Source organism: Xiphophorus maculatus, chromosome 16, assembly GCF_002775205.1.
Source record: "Xiphophorus maculatus strain JP 163 A chromosome 16, X_maculatus-5.0-male, whole genome shotgun sequence".
Taxonomy (NCBI): domain Eukaryota; kingdom Metazoa; phylum Chordata; class Actinopteri; order Cyprinodontiformes; family Poeciliidae; genus Xiphophorus; species Xiphophorus maculatus.
Genome location: NC_036458.1, coordinates 20,706,350 through 20,723,160, shown reverse-complemented (window position 1 = coordinate 20,723,160; position 16,811 = coordinate 20,706,350). Strand labels below are relative to the sequence as shown.

General features: G+C 42.8%; 1 protein-coding gene across 2 annotated transcripts in view; it reads left to right on the top strand.

Moving 5' to 3' along the window:
- LOC102226100 (netrin-1-like) overlaps positions 1 to 16,581 on the top strand; it is a 59,695-nt gene extending 43,114 nt beyond the window's left edge. For both annotated transcript variants that reach the window (XM_023348439.1, XM_023348438.1), the window contains exons 5-7: positions 1,320 to 1,373; positions 7,344 to 7,418; positions 14,883 to 16,581. In XM_023348439.1, coding sequence (XP_023204207.1) covers positions 1,320 to 1,373; positions 7,344 to 7,418; positions 14,883 to 15,202 — 449 coding nt within the window. In that variant the 3' untranslated portion in view covers positions 15,203 to 16,581. The remainder of the gene's footprint in view (positions 1 to 1,319; positions 1,374 to 7,343; positions 7,419 to 14,882) is intronic.
- Positions 16,582 to 16,811: the final 230 nt, after the last annotated feature.

The following is a 16,811-nucleotide window of genomic DNA, read 5'->3' as shown; positions in this document are numbered from 1 at the left end:
ACGCCACCCAGAGCAGAGATAGGCCGCTAGTACCTGCTGTAGCCGGCTGCCACCAACGGATAAGATAACAGGGATGTCAAGGAGGACGCGCCGGCTATTGTCCCCCCGTGTCGCCAAGGTGAACATGACTGGACGTAGCGTGGTAACCAAGGTTCTAACATGGTAGAAAACCAGAGGGGGGTCAAAGGGTTCCCAAAGACTGTGAATGTATTTGGTTTCTCGTGTATATGTATTTTTCTTTTACAGATAATGTCTTTTCCTTTTTAATGGTATGTTGTAAAAGTTTTTAGCGATATCAAACTTTCTGCCAGCTACGAATTTAACAAGACCAGCACAATCAGTGCAGAGAGAGGGGAACATTTATGGAAAACCCTACAGCAGCGATGCAATATAAAAAAGAGAGAGAGAGAGAGAAACTCGCAAATGGGTTCATGCTTCTTTTCTTCACTTTTTAACATTTTATCTTATAACCATAAACCTTTAAGACATATTTTATCGGAATTTTGTTTGACAGAGCAACACATAGTTGAGTACATGCACTTATTCAAATATCTAACATTGCGGCAGACGCTTAAAAAGCTCAGAGCTTCCCCAGCGTATTTATAGATATAGTGATTTTAACATGTGTGTATTTCTGAGTTTGATTTAAAGGAAATAAAATGAAATTATGCAGAAAAATTTGCACAGCTGATTCAAATAATACCGACTGTTCTTTAGCAGAAAACGTTTCGTCAGATTTAATCTCAGACAGCGAGCAAAGTCATACGAGTAATTTCACGCGGTGTAAGGAAACATTTGGCACGATCCGTATTTAAGAAAATTATATAAGTTGTTCTTTTTAAAAATAAAAATAAAAATCTGAAAAGTGTGGCGTGCATTTGCGGTCAACCCTCCTTACGTTTTTACTGGACAGACAGAACATGCTGCCTTCAGAAGCCATCTAAAAATGAAAAAGTGTGTGATTTAATTTTGATATGTTCAACTGAATTCCTGAGGGGCAGCATGGTGGTGGCAGCATAATGCTAGGTTGAATGTTTGTTTTGTTTTTTGGAACATAGACCACAATTTGGATTTCTGAATCTTTAGACTTTACGACCCCCAAAGGAATTCATTAAAATCTGTAGTAATTATGAGATAATGTGTTATAATGTCTGAGGGGTGTGAATACTTTTGCAAAAAAAAAAAACGAAAAGGAATTTTCAGTTCTTTTTTTAAGTGCTCTTTGGTGAAATTCTGCTCTTAAAATCTTTTTAAAAAACCTAATCATTTTTTTATAATTAGTGTTACGAAAATGTGTAATTTTCATCTCTGTCTTCCAGAAATCCCTGTTGCATCTCCAACATCGACCTACAGCAGCTACGAGGAGCCATCAGGTGAGCGACCAGAACATTTTTGACTTCTGCAGCACTCCAACTGATCTTTCATTTTTATACTTGCCACACCAAATGTACTTTCTTTGGGAGCGATTTGATGAAATAACAACTCAGCTGAGCCGTTTCTTTGGGGCGTGTAATGATACGTTAGAGTATTTCAAGCGCAGGCGCTGACATGAGCCGAACTCGGTGAGATCAGACCGCTGCTGATGTAAACTCCAGATATTTTGCCAGCTCTCCCTGCGGCCTTGTCGCCTGTATTCCCAGCCTGCCCAGCAGCCTCCCCAGAGCTTCAGCTCTAATCTGATTACATGCTTCATTTGCACCAGTTTGTATTTCTATCAAGGCTTGCCGTGCCAGAAGAGAAGCCCTGCTGGACCTCATTGTTCATGTTTCCCCACCCCACCCTCCAACAAGAGTCTCCGTGTCGGACCGCCAGCATAATATGATTCGTTTCCACCTTTTAAAAGTTTATTTCTTTCCTTTTTTTTAAAGAGCAGGAGAGCGTGATCTGGTTTTTTTTTTTTGAACAACCCGAGTCACCTCTGGTCATCGATCAGCTCCCCCCCCCCAACCCTCCTGACTTCACCGAGCTTTGTTGTGATCCTTCGCTTCCCCCGGCTTTAGCGACCCGCCGAGAGAGTTTGGATTTCTTGTCAGGCGTCTCCAAAGACGGACACCACCCTCCAAATTAGGAGGAGCGCCGGTCTCCGGGGGGACCCCCGCTGGAATGAACGTGGGCGCACAAAGGGGGCATTTGTCCTCGCGGCGGGAGATCAGACCTTAATGAGAGCCGCAGGCGCAATGGGACGGGCCGGCTAGCACGCCGTGGGGCTAATGGGTAGCGTCAGCTATCAAAAGGGGAAGCAGGATGAAGGCCCCCCCTTAGACAAAGAGCATCCCTCCTTTTGCCCTCGTTGCTTCATTTGCATGGAAATCAAGCGTGCTCGATATGGACTCGTCAATTTTCATTTACTTTGGGATTTCCTCTTTTCTCATTTTCTCCCCAGAAAGGAGCCGGGCATTCTCCGACTTCACTCCTCATACATGAATTCGATCCTCATCTCGCCACTTTTTTCTCTCCCCTCGTTTTTTTTTTTTGTGAGAGGGAGGAGAGGGCGTTTTTTTCTTGCTCTATCATTACCTAGGCAACCTCATTCACACAGAGCATAATGGGGAAGAAAGGGAAAGACTGGACAGAGGGCTGGAAGAAATAATGAAGTTTGTCCATATTCAGGCGAGCTGAAAGGTCCCCCCCCATCTCTCTCTCTCTGTTAACTGCCCCCCCCCCCCAACTCTTTCTTTCTCTCTTCAAACTGCCCTGCCCAGCTTTCCCACCCGCACCCCCAAAAAATGCCCAAGGCTTATTGCTACCCGCCCTACTGGGCTTTACTTCTCTTCTAGCTTTTGGCTTTAAAGGGTTCTAATTTCTGACGGGGTTCACTACCCCCCCACCCCCCTACTTCCCTCCGCCCCACCCCGCCCTGAGTGACCTTCTTTTACGAGGGGCTGACCTTGGGGTAACCCGCACAATAAACAGCAGGACACTGACGAGAGCGCGGGGCCAGAATGGGAAACATGGAGGCGTAGAGCAGGAGCGTGCTGACAGACACGGGAGGATGTGTGTAAGCTTTAATCTGTTTCACACTCTTTCTTCAAAGGCATCCTTGAGTGTCTGGGAACAAAAGTAGTGTGACACTCAGCGCTAAGGGTGTAACCAGATCGTTGCACGAGATGATGTAAAAACTCTGCGATTTGTTGTCTTGAGAAAAGTTTTCCTTGCTGAGCTCTACGCATTTGCTGCCAGCTTTACTTCATCTAGTCAAGTTGGCGATGAGGTGATGTTTTGAGCTTTATGGGTTTTAAGTTTGACACCTTGTTGTACCAACGTTTGAAGCTCTTATTTTGTTTCTTTGACTGTTTCAAGCATTTCAGCGCGGCTCCATAACTTTTCCCCATCCACAGTGGAGCTTGTCCTCCCTGAAGCCCGTTCACCGTATCTTTTATCTCTGTATCTTTTAGCTTCTTTAGTAGCCACAGTGTCCGCTGCCACACCCATCAAATCCCCAATCATTTTTTTTTTTTTTACCCCTCCAGGGGGTATTTTTGTGGGCTCTAGTGTCCCTTATATGACAGTGGGCTGACAGGAAACGGGGAGGGAGAGGAGGGAAGACATGCGGCAAATATCGTCGGGTCCGGGAGTCGAACCCGCGACGGCCACGTCGAGGACTCAAGGCCTCCAAATATGAGTCGCGCTAACCGCTACGCCACCAAGGCATGCCCAAATCCCCAATCATTTTAGTAAATTCCCCAAAGACCTGCTCGAACCAGCGTATCTTCCTTTCAGACCATTTGTCTCCTTGTAAGACTTAGGAATAGCAATTACGTATTATTAGTGGCCATGCAATTAGCATCTTTAAAATATTTCAACTTTGCTGCCATAAGAGGAAAAAAAAAAAACACTTCACCCAAGTCACGACTGCAGTGTAGATGAAACAAGATAAAGTCCTAATCGAAAATGGTTTATTAATGTCAGATAAACTTTCAAATTAGCAGCTCTTGTGTTAGCGGTTAGCTAAGTGAGCATGCAATTATCATGTGTATATTTTGATAATATTTGTTGCCATGATTGTGCAAGGAGAAAAACCCCCCACTTCTCCCACAATTGTTTTGTTGACAAGACAGTATGAAGCTCAACTTCAACACGGTTTAGATACCAGATAAACTTTCAGTGGCGAGTGAGTGAAGCTCCTCTGCAGTGCTGCCATGCTGCGTCACGTGCAACTCTTATTTTGAGGTAAAAGAAGAAGTAGTTTTTGAGTTGAGCTTTTGTGCTAACAGTCAGCTAGCAAAGACTTTAAAGAAAACGTTAAAGAAGCCTCTATTGTTTTAAAAGCATTTATCTGCCAGCATTTTATTTACTTGGTCAAAAATAGAAACTTTTAACAGAGATGGGAATGACCTGTAAGCATTTTGAGCGTACCACAACTGGCTGACTGTTGTTAGCAGCTAACAATGCTGAATTAGCAACTGAAAATCACCCCAAAAATTGACATTAGCATGTAAAAAATGTTTTTATTTCAACAGTTTTAGAAGTACCTTTACATCACAGGTGTCAAACTCCAGTCCTCGAGGGCTGCAGTCCTGCAGTTTTTAGATGTGCCACAGCTACAAAACACTGAAATGAAATGGCTTAATTACCTCCTCCTTGTGTAGATCAGTTCTCCCAGCCTTGCTAACGACCTAATTATTCTATTCAGGTGTGGTGCAGCAGAGGCACATCTAAAAGTTGCAGGACAGTGGCCCTCGAGGACTGGAGTTTGACACCCCTGCTTTACATTAATCAAAACATAATTTAGGAATAAGTCAAATCACACCTATAACACATTTTAAAACACATTTTGTGATTTGTGAAAAACGTATGGCGCTGATTGGCGTCACATTCCTGCCTAAAACCTTGGGAAAATATTAAGCAATCCCACTGACTACATTAAACAAGGAAGCGCATAGCTCTGCCCCCTTCCATTTATTCCCAGGCTCATGAATGCAGCATGGTGAACATTAAAACATTCTGCTTACCATGTTTTGCTGGTAAGCAGAAATAAAAGACACATTTAGATAGATAAAGGCAATTTTCTGGTACGCTCTCACCACAAAATTGCACTCCCTCTGAGTTTAATTGACATATTTGTCAGTCCAGTCTGACCAGCCAGAATAAGAGGAAGGTAAGGAAAAGGAAAGAAAAAATAATTATAAACGCACTAAAAACAACAAAATAGATGTTCCTTTTCCTTACCTTACCGTCTTATTCTTCTTCGTCCTCCTCCACCGCCTCCTCCTCTTCTTCTATGCTCTGAACCCACATCATGTTCTTCTCGTTTTGGGCCAAGTCCCGTGCTGGCTGTCTCCGGATTTCAGCTGATAATCCGGCCAATCAAATCAATCAGAAGAGCTTGTTCCCCCAACTGACAACTACATCCGCTAGCCAGAGAGCAAGCGTAACGTCCTGGCGACATGCTGTCCATGCTGCGTTCAGGGGCGGTGGATAAATGGAAATACACTGTTGTGATTTCAGTTTTTTTCTTTTTGGCAGGAATGCCAAGCATCGTCTCACTACTATAATAAACTGATCCTATATGTTTCCACCATATATGGTGGTAGAAGACTGAAGATGAAATTGTCCAAAACCCTATTAATTTTTTTCCCCAGTAAAAGTATCTTGAAGCATTAGTGTTTAATTTTATAGGGACAAGTATTAGGTACAAACAAAACAGAACGCTTTAACATTTATAGCCCTGGCTAATTTGCAATGAACATCCCCAGATGGCCCTTTAACAACATAAAACAGTTTAAAAGACAATAAAACAACACAGCGGGACAAATGCTGTACATAACATAATTCCTAAAATTAACTTAATGCAGACCGTAATGAAACCATCTGGTGCCGTGATGGGATGGGCTGTTGACCACAACTACAACCTGGTCTTCCTTAAGTCCAGTCTTCAGTCTAAAAATCTTCCAGCCTGGAATCGGTATCAAGACTCTAGGCAGGGATTTCCACATATTATCGGCTCTCAGAGGAAAAATCCTGTTTACCTGAAGAGGTTTTGTGAAAAGGTTCCTTGCAGTTATTGCTGGACACACCCTCTGGATCGAAGAGGAACCACAAGGTCACTAAGCACCTCAAGACCCTGAACCTCTCATGGGGTCATTTGGACTCCATGAGATGTTAACTCTGTGAGCAGTCCAGCGGGATGGCGTTGTGCGCTTTCCCAAGTTTTTGTGTGTGTGTTTGTATGTGGTTTTGGGAACTGATGGTCCGATAGGACAATCCCATCGCTTCCCAGCTGTCTGATTGTGGCATTCGGTGCACGCCAGGGTTAAAAATTTATGACCCGTTGCAATATTGAACAAAGTTCTCAAAGTTCATTGTATTCAGTTTTTGGAGAATGTGTTTTTTTCCCCCCCTTTTTTTTTACATGTTTGTCAAATTATAGGTGAGAATCCAGAACAACACCTGAAATCTGCTCAATGTGTTGTCCATTAATTTTAAATTTTAAATCAGAGCTACTGATTGCAGACCCTTGAAGAAAAGCAAACTGCTTTTTTTTTATATTTCACTTAAGACAAGCCTCATCTTACCTCATTGACAAGCTCCGAAAGGTAACTTCTGACCAGAAAATTTGTCCAATTATAACTTTTCGTCTGGCTTGCCAACAATGTTCCTTTACTAAAGCACCATAGAAGCCTCAGCCCCTTAGAAATATATATATATATATATATATATATATTGGCAGTAATTTGAGTGTGCAGCAGAAGAAAAGAGAAAATTACAAAGACAATGGATGCAAACGATTTTTGCATCCATTGTCACTGTTGCTAAACCAAAGGTTCCTATTGATCCGCTGTTGCTCGACACTGAGCATAGATTTTGAAAAACATAGTTTCAGTTTTAAGACTAATTGAAAACTGGAAGGATTAAATGTTAGGAAATAATTATTTTCTGGAACTTCACGTCCCGCCGAACCATTTAAGTATGCATGCTGTTTTTCTGTTCCGTTCCCATTCCGAATAGTTTGTGCATGCTGGGATTAATAGGGTGGAATTCACAGTGTTCCACCGCAACACAGCCGGACACTTTACTTTTCCACTAGGTCATGTCATTTTAGTTTATATTTTACTTTCAAATTGAAGGACAAAATTAACATCTGGGAGTGAAATGCCGCCACTCCATTGGTGTCGCCACGTGGTCAGATAATGATCAGCCAATTGGAATCATGCAGTGACGTGACTGGTTTATTTTGCAAAGATATTGCTTAAATCTTTTCTTATTCTTGCTAACCCAGTATTGTGTCTGGATGGATTTCATTGGGACAAAGTTTTAAATATCATTCAAAGCATTTAATAAACAGCTGGATAAACATCGCTAACATGTACTTCCTCTTTTTTTTCTCTTTTTCTAATTGGCAGATTGCGAGTCCTACTGTAAAGCCTCCAAGGGAAAAATGAAGATCACTATGAAGAAGTACTGCAAGAAAGACTTTGGTGAGTGAGTCCCGCAGACAGGAATGCGGGCTTCGCATACGAAAGGCCGCACTCATGAGGTCGAACGCCTCAATTATTCCCACCAAAACAACGTTCAATCCACGCCCCGAACCTTCGTCTTCGTGTCTCCATTGATGATTTACTGAAGACATAACTGGGCCATGTCGGCTTTTGCTGATTAGTCCGACATATTTTTGAAGTCTCTGATGTGGGCTGTTGAGAGGTCTGCCCTTGAGCATGGTTGTGTTTTCAGAAATCCTATCTTAAGTGGAAGACATGGACAGCGAAAACCGAGCTCTTCAAGATACACAAACGCTAGCCAAGGCTCCGACGCTGGTAATTGCTCATTTTTCTGTGCCGATTCGCTCAATCTGATTGCATCTCAGAGATGTTTTCCTTGACGCATTTCCAGGCCTTATCTCTTGCGATAATACTCTGGGGGCATCTGGGAAGGTTTGAATGGAAATATTCAAGGACTGACTTGAATTTTTTGAAAGACCCACAGCACACTGAAGTCTGTCCAGTTGTGTCCAATCAATATAAAAACATTTAGTACGTTCAGCAATGCACTTCCAGAATTTTAAACGTCAGTGATGTCTCGCACTGTTTCTAATTAATGTGGTTTTCAACAAAAATTGTTTTTTCTATCTTGCAGGACGAAGAAAGAACAAAAATACTTCATGGTTTCCACAGGGAACCCTTTTAATGTCGACATTTATTTGAACAACTCGAAATGTGCAATTCCAATCAGTTTAGTTATCAGTATCTAAGTTAAAATGTATCAATTTCAAAAGTTAATTCACTGAATGGAAACACATCAATTTGAAAAATAAACTCCTTTTTAGATAAATGTTTTGGCAACAGGATTGTGTTTTTTGGCTGTATCAAAATTGGTTTATTTTTGCAAAACTGCAACAGAAACACTTTTTACGCATCACACATCTCACATGATCAACAACAGGACTAATCAACCACCAGTTCTCTATCCACTAATTAAACTCACCAGTATTTAAGTCCTCAGCTGCCAGTCAGTCACTGCTGGATTTCACCATTTCTCACCTTTTGTTCTCCTGTGTTTGCTGGAAAGTTTTTGTCAAAGCGACCTGTCATCTATCTGCATTTTGGCCCTACTGGTCCATACATCATAACAGACTTATTGTCAAATAAAACACAAAAATTTCTGTTTCCGTACTTTAAGTGAAACTTCTCAGGCTCACTGGCTTGTTTCAAACTTTTTTTTTCTCTGCCATCTTTTCTTTTTTTGTGGCCTTTAACATTTTTTCAGTACATCTGACATCACAAGAAGCAAAAGGAGAAAGGAAAAAAAAATATTTATATGGTTGATTCCCCCTTAACTTTATACAAGCCAATTAATATTAGTCAAGTTAGCTTTAATGCTTATCAACTAACGCTTATGTGCAAATAAAAGGGCAGTTTAATGCTCAGGCCCAATGATTTCTTGGTTGATAGTGACTGAATATGCATTTTAGGCCTGCAAAGAGATTATAATTTATTGCTTCTTATGACTGCAGAGAGCCAATGTTTAAATTGGGTTAATCTTGTGGCAGATCCTCCAAAAGACTGAAGAAACAAGTGATACGTTTGCCAGGATGCGTTAGAGAACTTGGTCTGCTTGGGCAATTTGGGAAAACTTTCAGGAGTTTTACAGTACATCAAATCTCAGTCAATCAAATGTATTTATGTAGCAGATTTCAGCATGTATGTATAGTATAACGTAACTGAAGCATCATACAGTCACCAGTAACAAACATTACATTTTGTCGAGTGCCGTCATCAAAACCATCAAGGCACATCAAATATGTTGGTTGATGTTCCGGTGATCATAGGTCGAAAGCAACTGTAAACTGGTGGTGTTTTAGTCGTGGTTCAAAGGAACTCGGTGTTTCAGCTGCTTTGCAGTTTTCTGATTCAGTTCCAGATTTGTGGTTCACAGAGAACACAGCGGTGACGTAACGCTGTCTGTGAATGAAGGCAACATAAGAGTAAACTGAAATCCCTCAAATAGCGTTGATGGCTATCGCTAGGCAGACCAATCAGGGTTGGTAAAGTCTAATCCTCAACAGGTCGCGTCCTGCATGCTTTTGATGTTTTTCTGCTCCCACATTGCTGAGCCAATTGCTGAATTGCCGCCTCATTAAGTCATCTGGTTGTACCGACGCGTCATAACGAGCCATTCATGTGATTCAGGTGTGTTGAGTCCAGAGAAAATCTAAAACATGCAGGTTACTGGTGCCCATCTGCAGGAGCTGGCCACCCCTCTAGATCAAAATAGCTTTGTAAGAATGGCCCAATCCAAGTCCAAATTGTAGTGAGACAATTTTAAACTGATGTCTGTCAGTTGCATTGTTCAGCAGCAGCGTTAGGGGAAGACGTACAGTTTAGCAATCGCCCAATTCCCGCTTGTGTAGATCTTTCTGAACTTCGAAATCATTATCAGCAAAACTGCGTCGGTTCAGCAGGGAGGCAGATTTGGTTTCTTTTTATATCATCCAGATGAACGCCGGCCAAATGTATTTCAGTCCCCCCCTCGCAGCTGAGTCCGCGCTAATTCAGTCCATTTGCAGCGTTTGGAGACGAAGCCATATGCAGTCATTCTTCATATTTCCATCGACTTGAATCTCAGTCGTCAGCGCTGGGAGCAGAGGCGCGCCTATAAATCAGTCAAGCCCGTTTCAAGCAAGGCGTGTGTGTTGCCGTTGGACTCCTCTCAAGGTTCTGGAAGCAGATGATTCTATCCCGAGTCGGGTCGAGGCGGCGAGGCCGACGTCGGAGCTCAGCGTGCGTTCCCTTTGCCACGGTCTAATTCATTTCTCAGGCTTGTCGCCTCGCTTTTGAGGGGCTTCAGAGTCTCCTCTCTATTCTTGCTCAGGGAGAGAAGTAAGGGGGGTGCAACCCCCCGCGTGTGAGTGCTGATGCAGGCCCCCCAGGGGTCACGGGAAGGGGCCCTCTGTTTAAACACAGTTGTGCGCTTTGCCGGCGCAGAGCATTCCTCGGGGCGCAAACAGGTGGTAAATTAAGCAGATGGTGACGGATTGCCACCCTTGGAGAAAGAGAAATATGTTTTGTTTGTTTAATTTTTGTTTTTCATCAGCGCCGTAGCTACGGAGACGGCAGACACAAAGGGATTATATTCTCGCCCGACGACCCTTCCTCTACACACACATACGTATACCCTTCCCTTTATCTCCCTACTGCCGGATGGAGGACAATAAATCAAAAGATCCACCCGGGCATCTCTCCGCAGTCACCCAAGGGTGGAGGGTCCCTGATCATTCACTCAGCTGATAACCAGCAGGGGACAAGGGCTTCTGCGCGCTAATTAGGCGAGCTCTAATTTCATTAGCCTCTCCTCCTCATCACCCGTGTCAAAAGCAGCAACAGCAGCAGCACACCCAAAGAAGATCAACTCTGTGGGAAGTCTGGCTGGAAGGGAGACTCGGTCAGCGGCCATTGTTGGAACTCGAGATCATCAGGACTTCCTCTCCTCGACAACGCCACTTCCATTTTCTAACTGGTGTCTATTTAAGTTAAACCAAGTGGCACAAGGTGTGTGTGCGTGCGTGCGTGTACTTGAGGAGGGGGGTTTGTGTGCGATTCAATAAAACCTGAGGTCTGAAAACACACTTGAGAGTGAAAGCCAGAGAGGCAAGACACTGACAGGGAGCCTGGGCCCCCTGCGCCGCAGCCGGGTCTCCTCCAACCGAGTCCATCGGCGATCCCCGTCCCCCCGCCGGATTCTCACGCTGCGGAGTTGGATGGAGTTCTGGGAGCAAAACCCCGGACAGCTCATGAGGTCGGAAACACATCCCGATTCTCCCCCGGACCTTTTTTTTTTCCCCTGAGGCTGCGAAGACAAATAGTGGCCCCCAGGCTGCTACCCCATCAACCACCCCCTCCACCCTCCACCCTCACTCACACCCTTTATGTGTCAGGATGAAGGAGAGGGCTGCAGTGAATGGCAGGGCTGTGAGAGTTCGCTCTCCTCGGCCCAACAAGCCTTCTTTCTCCTGAATTTGTGTGCAATTTGCTCCCACCGCGCATTGAGGAACGCACACTTGAACACCTCAATTCATTTTCTGGTATTGACAGGGGTTGACTGATGAAGACTGACAATGAAAAGGAGAACTTTCTTTTGAAAAAAAAAAAGTGTAACTTTAGTTTTGCATTGCCTTCGTCACCCTTGGACCTTTTTTTTCCCATTTGGTTACATTACAGTCGCAAACCCGATGAATTTGTTTTGGGGTGGTTTGTGACGGTCTCTTAGGGTGTTAACATGCCAGCATCTCAGCATTGAAGTGTACTGTAAAAAAAACAACAAAAAACAAAATCAGAAATACCCTGGACTCATTTGATCATTTGGTGTTGAATAAAATCAGTTTGCTGCTTCGTGAGCTCCGTTCAATTTGGCTCAGATGAAATCATTCCCACAGTTTTAGGTAAAAAAAAAAAAAAAAAAAACCCCACCATCCACTCACGGCATAATTGGACATTCCTGGCTAAACTCTTAGAACAAAGCCCTTCACTTCAAGCACACATTAGCTGCAACGCTGCTGAGCTGTTTATCCCCCTTGTTGCATTCACTGTGACATGGTAATCGCTAACTCTGCTTTGGGCTCGACTCTTTCCCTGGTATGAAAATATCTACCACAAGCAGAGTCCCAGATAGGCACCAGGTTTTGGGGGGGCGGTCTGGAATTTTGTCCAACTTCACACCTGACGGATCAAATGGGGGAAATAAACTGACTCAGAAGTTCCATTACTTGCAGATGTGGAGTTGTACACATCAACTGCGTTCAAAAGAACTTAAAAATCCAGCTCCTCCACCATTGACCCGAGCGCTCTTCGTTGGAAAGTTGTTGTTGGGGTTTCCTGTGGAAACTGGTGCGTATTGGCGAGTGTGCTCGCATTGTGGGGAAGGTCAGAGTTCAAGGGAGGAGCCGGTGACACGCTGCGTGTCTCCGAGTCATTTTTACACAATGTTCTCTAAATGCTTGTGGACAAAAAGGTGGAGTGGCAACTTGGAAAAAAAAGCTTTTATAATGTATATATATTTGTTTGCACCTGCATATTTTCACCCTGAACGTGTTTGAAAAAATCAAACTTTTGAAAAATTATTTTTAATTCACATTTAATACATTTATTTGGTGTGGAAAAGAGCCCCATTGTTACAAAGGTTCATATTTAATCAGACGGACAGTATTGGTGTACCTGTTTTGTAGGGCTGGAACGATTAATTGAATTAATCGTGAGGAATTGATTACTGAAGCAATCGTCAACTAATTTAGCAATCGATTAACAGTCAACTGGCCTTCTGTAGACTCGAAAACAGCCATTTGCTGGAAGAACAACATTCTCAGAGGAGTACTTAAGCCAAATATGTACAAAAAATACATAAATTTTGCATTTAAGATAAAAAAAACTTCTTTGTCTGTAAATACGTTAACTCAAGGGGTGTAGTTCTAGCTTCACCTGGTCCAAGTTCTGTTAAAAAAACAAATAAAAAATAATAATTACCAGATTAGATAGCCAATCGAATGGTTATTTTTCTTGTTTAATAAAGGACTCTAATTGTTTAGAGGGTTTGGTTGGGTTTTTTTTTTGTGTGCATCTTTTTAATGTATTTCAAATATTGTATAATAAACGCCTAAATGAATAATCTGCACGACGTACCAATATCTTTATCGATTAATCGTCAGTGACTGATTAATCGGAAGCTAAAACAATTCTTAGCAAACTCTGAATGTCTGCGTGTGTGGACAGTAGGACAGAAAAGACTTTTTCTGCCGTCACTCCAAAACAACCAGCTGACGCATAACAGAGCCACTTACGGTTGCTCTGCCGTTTCGTCCCTCTCAGTAAGCATACTCTAATAAAAGCTTGGAGTTTTCTGAAATATTCAGTGCCAGATTTTTTTGTCCTGCAATAAAATGTGACTCTTTTCATAAGGCTTTTCATTCATTCTCAAATCGGGGTGCCAAGCGTGTCTGACGTATTTAAGATTGATTCAAAGATTCCTAAGTGGGAAGATAAATCAGGGAATTGATTTAAGTTGCGCAGAAAGCTGCAAGTCCTAACTCGCTTATGTTTTCATTGTTCCAGCGAGACGTGTCTCTAATCTACACTGCAAAAGCACAAAATCTTACCAAGTATTTTTCATGTGCTTCATATCGCAAATATGTCTTAGCCAGCTTACAAAAAAAACTTTTCAGCAAAATATAGAAGCTTGTTGTAAATCTATAACTCAAAATGTGAATTTTGCTTATAACCAGACACTTTTGCAATAAATGAAGTAGTCTGCCTTTGGAATTATCGACTGGACTTTTTTTTTTTCCTAGCGGTGCCAATCAGGGGCACAAACTAGAAGTGACGTTAAAATTGCAATTCAAAAAATGCACTGCAGTTTCAGAATACAATGAACAAAACGTTTGATTCATTTAATCAAACACAACACACAGAGCATATAAAATCTGTGCAGATGTCACACAATTGGCCTGTTTAGCTTAGCATAGCTTAACTCTATTTTAAGTGCAGTTATGTATATTCTATTCATGTAATCAAAGTGAAAATTATGGAACCGTTAAGAGATTACAAATTGCAAATAACTGTTCAATAGCCTCTTTTTCTCCTTTTGATTTCTTTTGTGTGCTGTAGTCTGAGGCTATTTTTTCTCATTTTTATTAAACGTCATATTCGTGAAACTGCCAGTGGGACTAGGGATGGAAATCACTACTTGGCTACAATCTCATGTAAATGTTACTTAATGTGTAATGTCCTACTTTGAAAATAAAAACAAATAAACTTGAAACAATCAACAACAACAAAAATATTGGCAGTTTGTAAAACACAAGTAACATTTCTGTTCCGACTCTGCAGTGTTATTGTTTACGTCCGAAAATGTTTTTTGAACCGAACCAAAACACGCCACATCTACATGTTAAGATTGTCAAAGTGAAGCTAGCATCACTGACCTACTTCCCTTTCCCTCACTATTTTTTTTTTCTTTTTCATGAAAACTTTTTCCTAACCTGTTAAAACGTGAAGCCGTCGGACCTTGTTTTTCTTTTTAGCTGTCATTGTGTTGACAATTAAATGCAAAGCACTGCGTCCCTTTTTTTTTCCCCCCTTTTGTATATCAGGCTGAATTTAAGATTTAGTGTGTTAAATTGACACCTTTACAGCTAAAGCCAATGGTAATCAATGTCTGCTCATATGAACAAACTGACATATCTGGTGGGCGTGGCCAGGCAGGGTGACCAATCAGATTTCAAGGTTAGCCTACATCTTGCTGAAAAGTTACTTCTAAATTAGACCAAGAGTACTTGGAACGACTTTGTTTTTTCACAGTGTAGTAACAAATGTCTCCTTCTTGCTAGCATTAACTGATCGTTCACAAAGGTAGCTGACCCTCCTCTTTTCTTCTTCTTCTTCTTCTTTCCCCCCCAGCCGTCCAGGTCCACGTCCTCAAAGGCGACAAGGCAGGCGAGTGGTGGAAGTTCACCGTCAACATCATTTCCGTCTACAAGCAAGGCGGCCACCGCATCCGCCGCGGGGACCAGCTGCTGTGGGTGCGCGCCAAGGACGTGGCCTGCAAGTGTCCCAAGATCAAGCCCGGGAGGAAGTACCTGCTCCTGGGCTCGGACGACGACGCCCCCGGACAGAGCGGCGTGGTCGCCGACAAAGGCAGCCTGCTCATCCCGTGGAAGGACCTGTGGGGCCGTCGGCTGAGGAAGTTCCAACAGCGCGGCAAGCGGGGGAAGTGTTAAAATCAAAATAAGAAGACGGCTCGTGGGTGAGAGAGGAGGAGAGAGATCGGTGTGACGCCTCCCGCCGGGATCAAAAGGAGAAGAGATGGATGATGGATTAACTGAAATAGTCATAAATAAAAGGGACAAAAAAAAGAGGTGAAGAGTAGGAGAATTGGTGGAGACTGAGTGCTGCTGCTCTGAGCTGGAGGAAAAGAGAAAAATGTTTTAGGAACTTTTTTTGTGTGTGTGTGTGTGTGAAGGAGCTCGCTCTACGGTGGTTCCGTTTCTTCGTCTTTGAGGTGTGTTATATCGTGTAATTGCAGAGTTTGCACCTAATTCCACAGACACGACTCATACGAAACCCCTTTCTTAGGCCATGATGTCGCTGCACAACAACGCACTTCCTCGCCAAGCTGCAAGGCTCCTTGGGGGGGGGGAAAGAAAAAAAAAACCTGCTCCGGAGCATCACGGGACCGCACGCACGCCCACGTATGAAAGGTCGATCCTGCACATCTGCCAAGCTGTCGTCTACTTTTGCGAAACGTTTAAACCCGTTCTAAGCTGCCAGTCTCTGAGTGCCATGTTTCCCGGGAGCTTCCTGACCACGTAGGCGCGTTACCTCACTGGGCTCTGGGAACTAAGAGATACTTTCTTCTTCCAGTGCAACTCCCTGCTCAGCTCTTACCTGCAGCTCAGGTGCATCTGAATATATTAAAGCGTCGTTGGAAAGTGAAATTGTTTTGGTCGTCGGTTCCAAAGTGGAACCCTTGTTAGCTAAGTTTAATGGCTAATATTTCAAGTGTTCATTTTGATTATCATAAATTACAGCTAATCAAAAGCTAAGCTTAAGTGCTTCAGAAAAATGTTAATATCACATAAGATAAGAGTAATAAAACAAGGTTTTTAATACATAAATGTTGACCTACTGAAAGTTATGTCCATGGAATGTGAGATACATTCACTCAGTACTTGAGCTATAATGATTTTACGGCTATGCTAAGGTGTTTAAGGAGTACTATTGTGCAAAATAAACTTTTTATTTTTATTTTAACATCATGTTAAAATGTTGCTCCCTCACACCCAATTTTTTTTTCATGCATGTTTGAGAAATCCTTTAATCTCCCATGGCAACCATTCAGCTGTCGAAATCGCCTGGATGGCGAAGCTCCTCCTCAGACATGTTGTTTCCAAGCTTCCGCCTCTCACAGCAGGCCTCCCTCAAGACGCCCCTCACTCAGCTCCTTCAGACTAGCCGGCAGCAATCAGCAAACACCTGATGGAGCTGATCGATCTGCTGATCTCATTACATGAGCTGCTGCTCAGCGCAACACTGGTAAAAACGTCAGTAAAGGGTTAATAGAGGAGCCGTGTTGTGATGATTTCCTGAAGGCAGAGTTTCAGAAAGAGCAGGAGCTTCTTAAAGAGACAGAGGCCCCATTTCAAGGCGTTAAATTACAAAGCCAAATTTGTTTTAAGTCATGTTTCATTTAGCATTTTTGTAACAATTGAAGTTAACAGTTACTTTATTGTTAAAATAAAATAATGTGGGTCCTTGAGGGCCGGCATCCTGCATGTTTTAGTTCTCTCCCTGGTTTAACGCACCTGGATCCAATGATGGCTCGTCAGA